General features: G+C 41.8%; 2 protein-coding genes across 9 annotated transcripts in view; one reads left to right on the forward strand and one right to left on the reverse strand.

The window, feature by feature from the left end:
* The window catches only part of LOC126980779 (caveolin-3-like), a 26,477-nt gene extending 13,920 nt beyond the window's left edge, over positions 1 to 12,557 (reverse strand). For 2 of the 3 annotated variants that reach the window (XM_050831073.1, XM_050831065.1), the window contains exon 1: positions 11,926 to 12,557. In XM_050831073.1, the coding sequence (XP_050687030.1) occupies positions 11,926 to 11,977 (52 nt within the window). In that variant the 5' untranslated portion in view covers positions 11,978 to 12,557. Of the gene's footprint in view, positions 1 to 1,646; positions 1,782 to 11,925 lie in introns of those variants that run through there. The other variant, XM_050831080.1, reaches the window with a different exon arrangement.
* Positions 3,664 to 5,270, forward strand: LOC126980759 (aspartic and glutamic acid-rich protein-like). 6 transcript variants are annotated; one of them, XM_050831047.1, is made up of 2 exons: positions 3,664 to 4,178; positions 4,341 to 5,270. In XM_050831047.1, exons 1-2 carry the CDS (start codon positions 3,762 to 3,764, stop codon positions 4,737 to 4,739), a joined length of 816 nt encoding a protein of 271 aa, XP_050687004.1. In that variant the 5' UTR covers positions 3,664 to 3,761; the 3' UTR covers positions 4,740 to 5,270. The 6 variants fall into 6 exon arrangements, with proteins under 6 accessions (XP_050687004.1, XP_050687008.1, XP_050687007.1 ...); XM_050831051.1 differs by having other exon boundaries at positions 3,666 to 4,124; XM_050831050.1 differs by having other exon boundaries at positions 3,670 to 4,070; positions 4,287 to 5,270.
* Positions 12,558 to 13,256: the final 699 nt, after the last annotated feature.

Here is a 13,256-nt window from a genome sequence, read left to right on the forward strand (position 1 = left end):
TTCGTTTTCCTCCTCCTTTTTTTCTCCTCCTTTTCCTTCAGTAACATGTTCCTTTTCTCTTCTTTCGTCCACGTACCTTTTATTTATTTTTTTTATTTTGCCTAATCATTATTTTTTTTATTTCTTCGGTTCGTTTCTCTAATTGGTCATCGTCACCTTCTGGATAACGATTTTTTTTTTTTTTTTTTTTTTTTTGCTGCATCGGTACTTTCTAATTTATTTGTTTCCTGTTGTTTTCTATCTCTGTTATTCTCTCTCTGTATCTCTCTCTCCTTTCTTTAATTTTCTTCTTGTTTTCTCGTTCTTGCTTTTCTTATTCTTGTTCGTCTTTTATGTTTTTGATCTAGTTTTTTTTTTAATTATCCAAATCCTTAACTTTTATCTCATCGCTTCATTTCCACACACGCATGGGAGAGGTAATAGTCTTTTATCGTCTAGCGTCCAAATTCTTGTTCTTTTTCTGCTTGTTCTCGTTCTTCATCACCATCATTCTCTTCTACAACCTTTACTATCTCTCCTCTTCTCTACTCTTCAGCATCAACTCACGCCAAGATTAATTTCCTTCATTATTTAGTTTCTTTATTCTTTTTATTTTTTTTTCTTGTTTTGATTTTTTTTTTGTTGTTTTATCTTTTCTCTCTCCGTTTATATCCTTATCATTGTTACCTCTCTTGTCTTTCCCAGCATCACTCTCTTCATCTCGCCTTGATTCGATTTATGGTTCATCTCATCTTCGTAGCATCATCCTTAACTACTTTTTTTTTTCTCATTACTTTGATTTATTTCTTTGTTTCATCTAAATTAATCTTTCTCTGTATATCTCTTTACCTTTACCAGCATCATTGTTTTCATCTCGCTTTGATTAGATTTATGGTTCATCTCATCTTCGCAGCATCAACCTTAACTCTTCTTTTTTTTCTCATTATTTTGATTTCCTTGTTTCATCTAAATTAATCTTTCTCTGTATATCTCTTTACCTTTACCAGCATCATTGTTTTCATCTCGCTTTAATTAGATTTATGGTTCATCTCATCTTCGTAGCATCTTCCATAACTCTTTTTCTCATTATTTTGTTTATTTACTTTGTTTGTTTCATCTAAATTAATCTTTCTCTGTATATCGCTTTACCTTTCCCATCATCACCCTCTTCATCTCACCTTGATTCGATTTATATTCATTTCATCCTCGCAGTATCATCAGTAAATCTCCCTTTTCCTCATTGCTTTTCGTTAATTTTCCGTGCTACATACCTCAAATTACCTTCTATTTTTCTTTACTTTTCCTTTTTTTTATCGCATCTACATGGCCTCATCCTTATCTCTTCCTCATCTATCTCATTGTTCATATAATTACTGTGTCGCATCAACATTTCTTTCTCTTTATCTCACATTACCTCTCCCAGTATCACTATTTTCATCTCTCAATTATATATTCTCATTTTCTGCATATAATCTACGTAGTTTTCTTTCATTATGACTGATACAGTGAGTCATTATTATCCAAACATTCACAAATACACCTAAACAAACGCAGACACGCACATCAACATTATATAAATCTACAACGAAATCAAAACAAAACAAAACAAAACCCCAAAAAAAGAACCATCCGTCTTGTTCTCGGTCTGGGTCTCGACACCTCCTCACCTTCCACCAGCATCGCCGCCAGCTTGCTATTCTCGTGTCTTCGTCGCTAAAGTCACTCCTCTCGGCACAACGTAACACCTGCGCGCGCTCCTTTACCTCCTTAACCCTTCACTCGTGTCTGGAGGAGAGTGAGCGCGCGCAGAACGACCGTCACGGGTTCCTCGCCATCCGAAGTAAAACACCTCAGCCTCAGCCAATCACGAGCTCTGTTTTGCTATGACGTCACGCCCGCAGGAGCCATTCAGCGGCGTTCCAGCGGCTGGCGTCTCTCAGGAGGGGTGCTGCGCGTGTTTTGTTATGGTGGTGATGGTGGGCGTTGTTTTTAGGGCGACGAAGCGTAATTTTCCGTGCGAGTGAGAATGAAGAAGAGAGAGGAGGAGGAGGAGGAGGAAGAGGAGGACGAGCAGAGAGATTAAAGAAGATATGAAAGCAACAATGAAAAAAAACCCCATAGAGAAAAGATAAATAAAAGCTTACCCCCCAAAAAAAGAAAGAAGAGAGAAGAGAGAGCAGGAAGAAAGCACACTGAGGAGAAGGAATAGGAGGAGGAGGAGGAAGAAGAAGAAAGAGGAAGAGGAGGAGGAGAAGAAGGTTAGCTCGAGTGCTTTCTTTTGTTTACTATTGTCGGAAATTTCGGAAACAAAATCATTAGTATTAGTATTGGTATTAGTATTAGTATTTGTGTTGGTATTGGCACTGGTATAAGTATTCGTATTGGTATTAGTATTAGAGTTTTGGTATTAGTATCGGTATTAGTATTGATATTAGTATTTGTATTGATATTCGTATTAGTATTAGTATTGGTATTAGTATTGGTATTTGTATTAGTATTGGAGTTAGTGTTAGTATTCGTATTAGTATTAGTATTGGTATTTGTATTAGTATTGGTATTGGTATTCGTATTTGTATTGGTATTAGTGTTAGTATCAGTATTGGTATTAGTATTAGTGTTAGTATTCGTATTAGTATTCGTATCATCATCATTACTATTGTTTCTATCATTCATTTTCTTCACAAAGTCGGATATTTTGAGTTCACCGTCATTTTCGTATTATCATTATCATCATTATCTTATTATTATCATTGTTGTCATACGGTTTTTTTTTTCGTTCCGCGTCTCTTGTGATAACCGAACGCGCATTCCTTTCGGTTATACGCATACGAGTGTCGATAATTCACCCTCACCGGCGTTGCGTTGTGCGTTACGAAAGATTGAGTGAGTGAGTGAGTGAGCGAGTGAGTAAGAGAGAGTGAGCAAGTAGGTGAGTGGACACAGCCGGTGAATATGCGTGGATGTGAAATTTTTCCTATCTATTTTTTTTTGTGTGTGTGTGTGTGTGTATGTGTGTATATGCGTATGTTTGTGTGTGTAATGTATAGGAGGTTATTGGCATGTAGGTAGATGTATGTATGTATGTATGTGTGTATGTGTGTATGAATGTATGTATAAGTTAGTAGTGTGTGTGTGTGTGTGTGTGTGTGTGTGTGTGTGTCGTCACCACGCTCCCCTCCACCCCACTAATGATGTAGTTATCTCGCCTGTCTTCACACACACACACACACACACAGACACACACACACACACACACACACACACACACACACACACACACACACACACACACACACACACACACACAGGGACGCGTGCCTCCACACATTCCACTCACGACGTTCACATCTCAAACTACTACTGTCGAAATTACACCTCCTCCACCTCCTCCTCCTCCTCCTCCTCCACCTCCTCTCTCTCTCTCTCTCTCTCTCTCTCTCCTAACACTGATATCTCTCTCTCTCTCTCTCTCTCTCTCTCTCTCTCTCTCTCTCTCTCTCTCTCTCTCTCTCTCTCTCTCTCTCTCTCTCTCTCTCTCTCTCTCTCTCTCTCTCTCTCTCTCTCTCTCTCTCTCTCTTAATGTATATCTATTTATGTCGCCGCTAATCTAACTGTACCTAAGTCTTTTCCTTTATATATTAATTACCCAATCTTCCTGTGTGTGTGTGTGTGTGTGTGTGTGTGTGTGTGTGTGTGTGTGTGTGTGTGTGTGTGTGTGTGTGTATACCTATTTATGTTGCTTCTTTACGACAAAGAATTATGGAAACTAAACATTGACGGTGATGAAGGAAGGTTCTGGCACACACACAATGGTTGAGGCTGCAACTCATGAAGAATATGAAGATACTAACGAATTGGAGGACTATACTGATGAACACTACGAAGAATGGAAAGCTTATCTCGAAAAGGTATTCTCCGTTGAGGATGAAGATGACATCGACGAACTGGAAGACAGCAATGAAGACAACTACAAAGAATGGGAGGCTTACCTCGAAAAGGTATTCTCCGTTGAGGATGAAGATGATGATGCAGACGAGGCAACCCCCGTATTGCGGGAAACCTCCGATGAAGGAAAAGAAGGAGCAGACGAGGTGACCTCCGAGTTGAGGGAAGCCTCTGGTGAAGGAAAAGAAGGAGCAGACGAGGTGACCTCCGAGTTGAGGGAAGCCTCTGGTGAAGGAAAAGAAGGAGCAGACGAGGTGACCTCCGAGTTGAGGGAAGCCTCTGATGAAGGAAAAGAAGGAGCAGACGAGGTGACCTCCGAGTTGAGGGAAGCCTCTGATGAAGGAAAAGAAGGAGCAGACGAGGTGACCTCCGAGTTGAGGGAAGCCTCTGATGAAGGAAAAGAAGGAGCAAACGAGGTGACCTCCGAGTTGAGGGAAGCCTCTGATGAAGGAAATGAAGCAGCACGCGAAGCGACGTCCGAGGTGGAAAGAGTCGCTCAAAACGGCACAGTGGCCGCAGACCAGGAAGTTCCTTGTCAAGACGAGTCCTCTGCACCAGTGACAGTCTCTGCCACCTCCGCCACTGTCCCTAACGCTTACCGCAGCCTGGCTGTGCCTCACAGATTCATCAGTCGCCTTGCAGGCCCCGAGGACCGCCACCTCGAGGATCTGCGGCGGAGCTATGGGGTAGGAATCACGCGGATTAAGCGAACCCTTCATGTTAAGGGCCACAGAGACTCAGTTCTGCAGTGCCACAACTTCATTCGTGCCAAAATAGCTGAGTGGCGGAGGTGCGAGGCCGCTGAGGCTCATTAAGCGACCTACAGACACCTGGGACGGTCCGGTAACAATGCTCGTGACCCGACGCCTGACGGAGAAAATGAAGCTGCAGACGAGGCGACACCCGAGTTGCGGGAAGCCTCTGTGAAGGAAAAGGTGCTGGCGAAGAGGCGACCTCCGAGTTGCGGGAAGCCTCTGGTGTATATATCTTATCTTATTGTTTCTTATTATCTAGACGGTATTATTACTGTTGTACTTGTCATCCACTGCAATTCCGTTAGTATTGTATCAGTAATGGTAATGATGATTATAACAAAATTACTACTACTGCTACTACTTCTCCTACGAGACTGATGACTTCATATTTCATTTCACAGCCACTAAAGATAATGTGTGTGTGTGTGTGTGTGTGTGTTTGTGTATGTATGTATGTATAGACCTAATCATTCATAAACTCACTTATGATTCTTTACTAAGCATCTATATTTATCTATTGCGGAATCCTTTAGCGTCATCTGTCTACCTCTATACCTCCAAACCTCTACCTCTTAACTTCTACCTTTGACTCTACTTATTAACCTCTACCTCTACTCTTAACCTCTACCTTTCAACCTCTACCTCTCAACCTCTATCTCAACTTTCAGCCTCTACCTCTACCTCTCAACCTTTATCTATACTCTCAACCTCTACCTCTATCTATCAACCTCTATCTCTACTCTCAACTTCTATCTCTACCTCTACCTCGGCGACTCGCTACCCACCTGTCTTAGTCTGGCCAGGTGACAGGAGGCATGGAGTGGTATGTTAATTGCCTCCGCTCACCTGGCGACACCTGTGACTGTGTGTGTGTGCGTGTGTGTGTGTGTGTGTGTGTGTGTGTGTGTTGATATACCACTATGAGGAAAGGGACCTTGTGGTGTTAAATTAGTGTTATTGCGTCTCTCTCTCTCTCTCTCTCTCTCTCTCTCTCTCTCTCTCTCTCTCTCTCTCTCTCTCTCTCTCTCTCTCTCTCTCTCTCTCTCTCTCTCTCTCGTGGAAAAATACTTACTAGATTAATAAAGCAAATATTTTCGCTTTCTTTCTATTCATATTTACGAGAGAGAGAGAGATGGGAACTTTCCTAACCACACTTAACATAACTCTCTAATATCTTCGCAACTCACGCACCTTAACACACTGCTACATATTTTTTTTGGTGTGTGTGTGTGTGTGTGTGTGTGTGTGTGTGTGTGTGTGTGTGTGTTGTAGGAGGAGGGAGAACAGTGGCTACATAATACATACACATACTAAGCAAGTCCACCTCTCCTCTTGTCCGTTTTCTACGTTGCCCGCCAAACAGTATATTTAAGGAGTAACTAAGAAGAAAAAACTCGGCCCCTATTGATTGACTTCCCTGAATTTTTACGCAACGCGGCTCTCAAGGCTGATTGCAAGGCTTGAATAATCGCCTTAGTGAGGGACTACAGCGGGGCATGAACTTCTGGGCGTCGATAAATTGTGATAGAAAAGAAAAAGAAGGAAAATGGGAGGAGGAGAAATTTGAGTTATGTAAGTGTGTGTGTGTGTGTGTGTGTGTGTGTGTGTGTGTGTGTGTGTAAGGCCTAATCTATCCAGTGTGATCAGGAGTTAGTTTCACACACACACACACACACACACACACACACACACACACACACACACACACCAATTAACATTCTCACCCTTTTTTGTTGTTTCTCCTCACGTGCCAAGGGCGATTAAGACTAAATGTTGTTCTCTCCCTTATTAAACTCCCTCTCTCCTCCCCCACTCTTCCTCCTTTCTTCCTTCCCTCTCTCTTCCTTATTTCTTCCTTTTTCTCCATTCCCTCTCTTCCTTGATCCTTCCCTCTTTCTCCCTCTCTCTCTTTGTTCTTTCCTTTCTCCCTACTTTTTTCCCTCTCTTTCTCCCACCTCTTATTCCTTCTTCTTCTTTTCCTCCCTCTCTTCTTCCTTCCCTTTTTCACTTTTTCTTCCTTTCTCCCTTTTCTTTCTTCCCTTTCTTCCATCTCCAGTCTTCCTTCACTCTCTCTCTCTCTCTCCTTTTTTCCTCTCAACCCCACCTCTTCTTTCTCTTTTTTTCTTCTCTCCTTTCTTCACCCTTTTTCCAACCTCTCCTTCTTCTTTCTTTTTCTTCTTTCCTTCTCTTTCATCCCTTCCATCTCGTCTTCCTTCCCTCGCATTTCTTCTCCTTTCCTCCTCCTCTCCCTACATTCACTTTCGCCCTGCTGTCCTCTTCTTTCTCTCCCTCCCTTCCTTCATTCCCTCCCTTCCTCCTCCTCCTCTTCCCCTCCCTTTTCTCCTCCCTCTCGACATGTGTTATATAGTCGATTTTTTCATAGCTTTCTCCCCCTCTTCCTTTTCCTCCTCCTCCTTCTCCTCCTTCTCCTCCTCCTCCTCCTCCTCCTCCTCCTCCTCCTCCTACTCTTCCTCCCTCACATACCTGATTGTTAAGCTCCATGGTTACCACACACACACACACACACACACACACACACACACACACGCACACATGTACACTATTGTTAAGGCGTCAATGTGTACGTTTTGTTCATAAGAGTTTCAATCATCCTTTTGTGAAGCCGAAAACAAGATGTGTGTGTGTGTGTGTGTGTGTGTGTGTGTGTGTGTGTGTGTGTGTGTGTGTGTGTGTGTGTGTGTGTGTGTGTGTGTGTGTGTGTGTGTGTGTGTGTGTGTGTGTGTGTGTGTGACATATACCTGTTCTACTTTCCGTATTACTTTTTTTTTATTTACTTTTATCCTCCTCTTCCTCTTCTTACTCTTCCTCCTCTTCCTCCTGCTCATCCTTCTCCTCTTCCTCCTCCTTATCATCATCATCATCATCATAAATTCTGCTTTTCCAAACTTTCCCTCTATACATTTTTCTCCCTTCCTCCTTCTCTCCCTTCTTTGCTTTCCTTTATTCTTCTCTTCTCCCTTCTCTTCTTCCCTCCTTCCTCCATTTTATTCTGCTCTCCCTCCTTTTCTACCGCCTTTCTGTCTTTTCTCCCATAACCTCGATTCACATTATTGTTTTTTTTCATCTCTTTTTCTGGTCGTATCTTCTTCTATCCCCTTTACTAATGCAAGACTCAGCTAGCATCGACGCTCTCTCATCTGACCTCACCCTACTCTCCCATCCCTTTCCCCACCACTCCCCCTCACTCACTCCCCTCCAGTACTCTTCCCTCCTCTCTCCCCCACTCCCCCTCCACTCCTCTTCCCCCCTCTCCCCATACTCCCCCTCCACTCCCCTTCCCCCCTTCCCCCTTGCGAGCTCTGAGACAGTCTGTTCCTCTCTGTTATTTGACTTTCTGCGTCTCGAACTATTTTGGGAGACTTTCATCACGAGCTTTGTATTATTTTTTATATGTTTACTTTAGAAGGAGAGTTTTGGGAGGGTATCGAACTGGGACCAAGATTTTTATTATTTGTTTATTTTCTTCTTATTATGCTTTTACTTTCCTTTCTCTTCAATTAGTGACATTTTTCTTCCCTTTCCTTTACCTTCCTTTGCCCTAACCTGACCTTTACCTCCCTTTGGCTTCATCATGTTCCTTTACCTCCACTTTTCTGTAATTATTTTGTTATTTATTATTTAAGATTTTAGGAGTAGAATTTTGTGTCTCTGATTGTCTGATTGTATTTGTAACATTTTCTTTTTTTTTTCTTTTTTTTGGTTCATGTTTAATTTATCAACATTTAGTATTTGCTTCTTTTGGTGTTTTCGTTGATTTTCTTGTTTTTTTTAAGAGTAGAGTTTTGTGAGTGTTTAATCTTATTGTGTAGCTGTTTTCTCTCTCATCGTAAAAATATATTATATATGTTATGTGTTATTCCTTTTTCTCCTTTATTATTATTATTATTATTATTATTATTATTATTATTATTATTATTATTATTATTATTATTATTATTATTATTATTATTATTATTGGTGTACTAATGTAGCTTGTTGGCTCCGATGTTTTGAATTCATGTTTTGTGTGTGTGTGTGTGTGTGTGTGTGTGTGTGTGTGTGTGTGTGTGTGTGTGTGTGTGTGTGTGTGTGTGTGTGTGTGTGTGTGTGTGTGAATTTATTTATGTATTTTCCATTTGATTTGGTGTTATTTTATTATGAAGAGCAAGAGTTTTTTTTTCATTTCTTATGTAGTTTTGTTTATTTATTTTTTTTATTTTTGTCTTTCTTTTCTTTATTTTATTTATTTATTTCTTCCTTTTCTGTCTTTCCTTTTTTCTCTCTTTCATCCTCTCTCTCTCTCTCTCTCTCTCTCTCTCTCTCTCTCTCTCTCTCTCTCTCTCTCTCTCTCTCTCTCTCTCTCTCTCTCTCTCTCTCTCTCTCTCTCTCTCTCTCTCTCTCTCTCTCTCTCTCTCTCTCTCTCTCTCTCTCTCTCTCTCTCTCTCTCTCTCTCTCTCTCTCTCTCTCTCTCTCTCTCTCTCTCTCTCTCTCTCTCTCTCTCTCTCTCTCTCTCTCTCTCTCTCTCTCTCTCTCTCTCTCTCTCTCTCTCTCTCTCTCTCTCTCTCTCTCTCTCTCTCTCTCTCTCTCTCTTCTTTTTATCGCGCAGTTCTTTACCTCGTCATTCTTTGATTTGAAGGACAGCTCAAAGTCACACACACGCACTCGCACTCTCACACTCTCACACACACACACACACACACACACACACATACACCAGCGGCTCCTTTTGTGGCAATAGATTGAGATTGCATTCCTGTGTGTGCGTGTGCGTGTGTGTGTGTGTGTGTGTGTGTGTGTGTGTGTGTGTGTGTGTGTGTGTGTGTGTGTGTGTGTGTGTGTGTGTGTGTGTGTGTGTGTGTGTGTGTGTGTGTGAGAGAGAGAGAGAGAATGTGTGTGTGTGTGCCATATAATCGAATATTTGACGTCAGACTCGTAGCATGAAGGTGACATCACAAGCCCGGGTGACTAACAGGTGGCTTCGTGAACACTCCCACACGTGACTCAGGTGTGCAGGACAGGTGTTACGGGCGACAATTACCTGTGATATTCCCCCCTACTTTACCTTTATTTACCCTAACCTGTATTTGACTTTACCTATAAATGTCCCTTTTCTTAATCTTTCTTTTACTTTCCCTTTCTTTCAACCTTGACCTAACCCTTATCTCTCCTTGCTTTCAACCTATTAATTTATCTTTCTGCTTTACCTTAATTCCTTTACCTTCTCTTAACCTTCATTTTACCTTCCTTTTACCTTACTCCTGTACCATTCCTTCCTTACTTTCCTTTACTCAAAACTTCCCTTCATCCTCCCTTGCTCTCTTTTACCTTCAGAATTTGCCTTTCCCTTCCTCCCTTCCCCTTCCTTCCTATCTTTTCTTTACTCAAACCTTCCCTTCATTTTCCCTTGCTCTCTTTTACCTTCAGAATTTGCCTTTCCCTTCCTCCCTTCCCCTTCCTTCCTATCTTTTCTTTACTCAAACCTTCCCTTCATCCTCCCTTGCTCTCTTTTACCTTCAGAATTTGCCTTTACCTTCCTTCCTTACCATTCCTTCTTTTATCTCGCTCTTACTTTCTTTTGTCTACAAGCAGTGCCGTTCCTCCGTGCTTTACCTTCCTTTATCCTTCCTTGCATACTTCTTCCCCTCATGTTTTATTCCTATTAATGTGTCACGTTCCTCTGTTACCTCAGTCATTCCTCTCTCTCTCTCTTTGCCTTCCCCCTCCTCTCCTCCTCCTCCTCCTCCTCTCCTGACCTACTCTTCACCTCCAGACGCTTCTACTGCGTTCCCCTTTTATGCATCACCGTGTTACATATAGTGCTTTAGCTGTCTTCTGATTCACTGGATGCATACAGAAGAAAGGCTTTTGAGAATATGATGGAGATTTCTAGTATGTAAGAAATTAAGTTACCGATAGTCCTTTCACACTCATCTATTCCTGTTGTATATTAGTGGTTTATCATTATTGTTATTTTTATTATCTTGTTTTTCATATATTTTACTAATGCAAGGTCTGGAAGGGTAAAGTTTTTGGTGTAGATGGAGATATTAAGACTTTTATTACGGCATCGTGTGTTAGATAGAGAGAGAGATAGGAAGATAGCTAGACTGGTTGACTGATAGAATGATAAATAGATAGGTAGATAGAGAGATGGACCATAGAGATAAGCATGCATGAATGTGAATGTGTATGTACGTAACGTCTTTTGCATATCATCACACACTGAGACACACGACAAAGAGAAGGAAAAGTAATAAATCATGTGTTCCGACCCCCTCCCCCCCTTCCCCCTTTCAGCGCCCAGCAAGATGGCGCCACTACAAACACTTGCCTGCGCCACAAAGGGATCAGGACGACCTTCAGGCTCCACCGAGAAATACAAAACGTAAAAGAATATAGACCAAACGTAAAAAGAAAAAATATCTAACCACAAGTCTTAAGGTGTATAGATAGGGTCATGTTTTTTCCACTTTTCAGACTTTTCCAACTTTTCCTTTTTTCCAATACTTTTATGTTATTTCCTTTTTTTGTGTGTGTGTGTGTGTATGTGTGTGTGTGTGTGTGTGTGTGTGTGTGTGTGTGTGTGTGTGTGTCACCTACGTATTATGCAAAATGGCGTTAAATACTGTTATTCGTAGTGCGTTTATGTCTCTCTGTTTGTCTGTATGCACGACTATGTTTATTTATGAGTCTCTTTACTTACAAATAACAATACCAACCCAGTCGCCTTTACCATTATCTCTACCCTTTTCTCACCCTCCCTTCCTCCCCTATACACTTCTTTATTCCTCTCTACCTTCTCTTACCTTTCCCTATTTTATCTACCTTATCCTTTCCTCACCTTTCCTTTCTTACACATTTTTATTTTCTTTCTCCTCCTTCTTTTACCTTTTCTATCATCTCTACCTTATCCTCTTATCACGTTTCCATCCTCTCCTCACCCTCCCTTCCTTCTCCCCACATTTGCATTTCCTTTCCTTCATATGCTATACAGAAAGACACACAGGAAGAGAAAGGGAGATAAAGAAAAGAGAGAAAAAAAGGGAATTAGCAATCGTGTGGTGTTATTTTACCTTTCCCTCCCTCCCTTTCCTCTCCTTACCGTACCTAACATCCCTTCACACTTGCATTTCCTTTCCCTCATGTGTTATGCAGAAAGACACACAAGTAAAGAATGAGGGAGAGATAGAAAAGAGGGAGGGAACGGTCGTGTGGTGAGAGGTAGTGAAACGCGGCTTGGTCTTACCGTAGAGTTTGTCGTAGAGTCCAAAGCCCGACTGCTGGAACGGATCACTCATGGCTCCATCCTGCTCCCGACCTTCGTGCCTCGACCTTTTCTTGTGGCCTTTACTCCTTGTCTTCCTTTTCTGTCTTCCTTTTCTGTCTTCCTTTATCTGTCTTCTTTAGCTTCTACTTTGTCTTCCTTTCTTTTTCCTTTTCTCTTCCTTTATCTTTCCTTATCTTCCCGTTTCCTTTAATCCCTTCCCTTTCTTTTCTGTTCCTTTATGCTTCTCTCTTGCAAACCCCTCTTTTTTTACTCTTTTCTCTGGTTTGTTAAGTACTTTCTTTCTTCTTCACTTCCTCTGTGTGTTATCTTCTTTGCCTTTTCCTCCTTCTTCCTTATTTCTTCCTTTTCTCTCTTCACAATTTCTTCTTCACTTCCACGAATCTTCTTAAGTATTCCTCTGTAACGTTTTTTTTATCTATCTTCTCTTCTTCAATTCGCTACTTTCTCTCTTCTTATTCTTATTCTTCCTCTTCTGTGGCGTACGAATGGCGAGATAAGAAGAAAAGGAAGAGGGGAACGAGGATTAAGGACAGAAGAGTGGAGGAGGAGGAGGAGGAGGAGTCTGACCAGCACCTCTCTCTCTCTCTCACTGTGCCTCTTTCTCTTTCTCTTTCCAGCACAAACACAAGCCCTGAGACCTATGAAACTCCTCACTCCCTCTACCCTTCCCCCTCTCCCTCTCTCTACTCTTCTCCTTCCCCCTCTCTCTCCCTCCCCCTCACTTGCTCTCACTACCTTGTACTGGTGGTCTCCCTGGCACCCATCGATAACCCTTAATCCCCTCCCCCCATCATCATCATCGTCATCATCATCACCACCACCATGACGACACATCAACACCACTCGACTGACCTTAAGTTCGTTGTCCTTAGGGGTGAGATTAGCGTTCTTTCTCTCCCTCCCTTTTTCTTTCTCTCTTTTCCTCTTTCTCTTTCTAATATCACGATTCCATTCTCGTCTTCCTCTTCTTCTTCCTTCTCCTCCTCCTCCTCCACCTCCACCTCCTCCTCCTCCTCCTCCTCCTCCACCTCCTCTCTCCATACCTCCACATTCGTCTTAGTCTTCGTTCACTCCCTGATTTCACTTGTCATTCTCTCTGATCTCTTTACGTGATATTTGCAATCGTGATCTCGTTTTCTATAGTTGTTATTTTTATGGTATACTCTCTTGTTTTTTTGTGTTTCGTTCGTTATTTCCGTCTTTTGAGAATAGTTAGTTTTGGAAGTGTTTGGGTAAGTGTTTGTTAGGGTACTTAGTAAGAGTATGTTCCCTCTTATCATCTACCCTCC

This window comes from Eriocheir sinensis, chromosome 4 (genome assembly GCF_024679095.1).
Source record: "Eriocheir sinensis breed Jianghai 21 chromosome 4, ASM2467909v1, whole genome shotgun sequence".
Lineage (NCBI taxonomy): Eukaryota > Metazoa > Arthropoda > Malacostraca > Decapoda > Varunidae > Eriocheir > Eriocheir sinensis.

Coding starts and splice junctions, on each gene's coding strand:
- LOC126980759 (XM_050831042.1), top strand. CDS start 3,762: ATGAAGGAAGGTTCTGGCACACACACAATGGTTGAGGCTGCAACTCAT. Junction 4,071..4,178: donor GAAAAGAAGGAGCAGACGAG/GTGACCTCCGAG, acceptor GGAGCAGACGAG/GTGACCTCCGAGTTGAGGGA.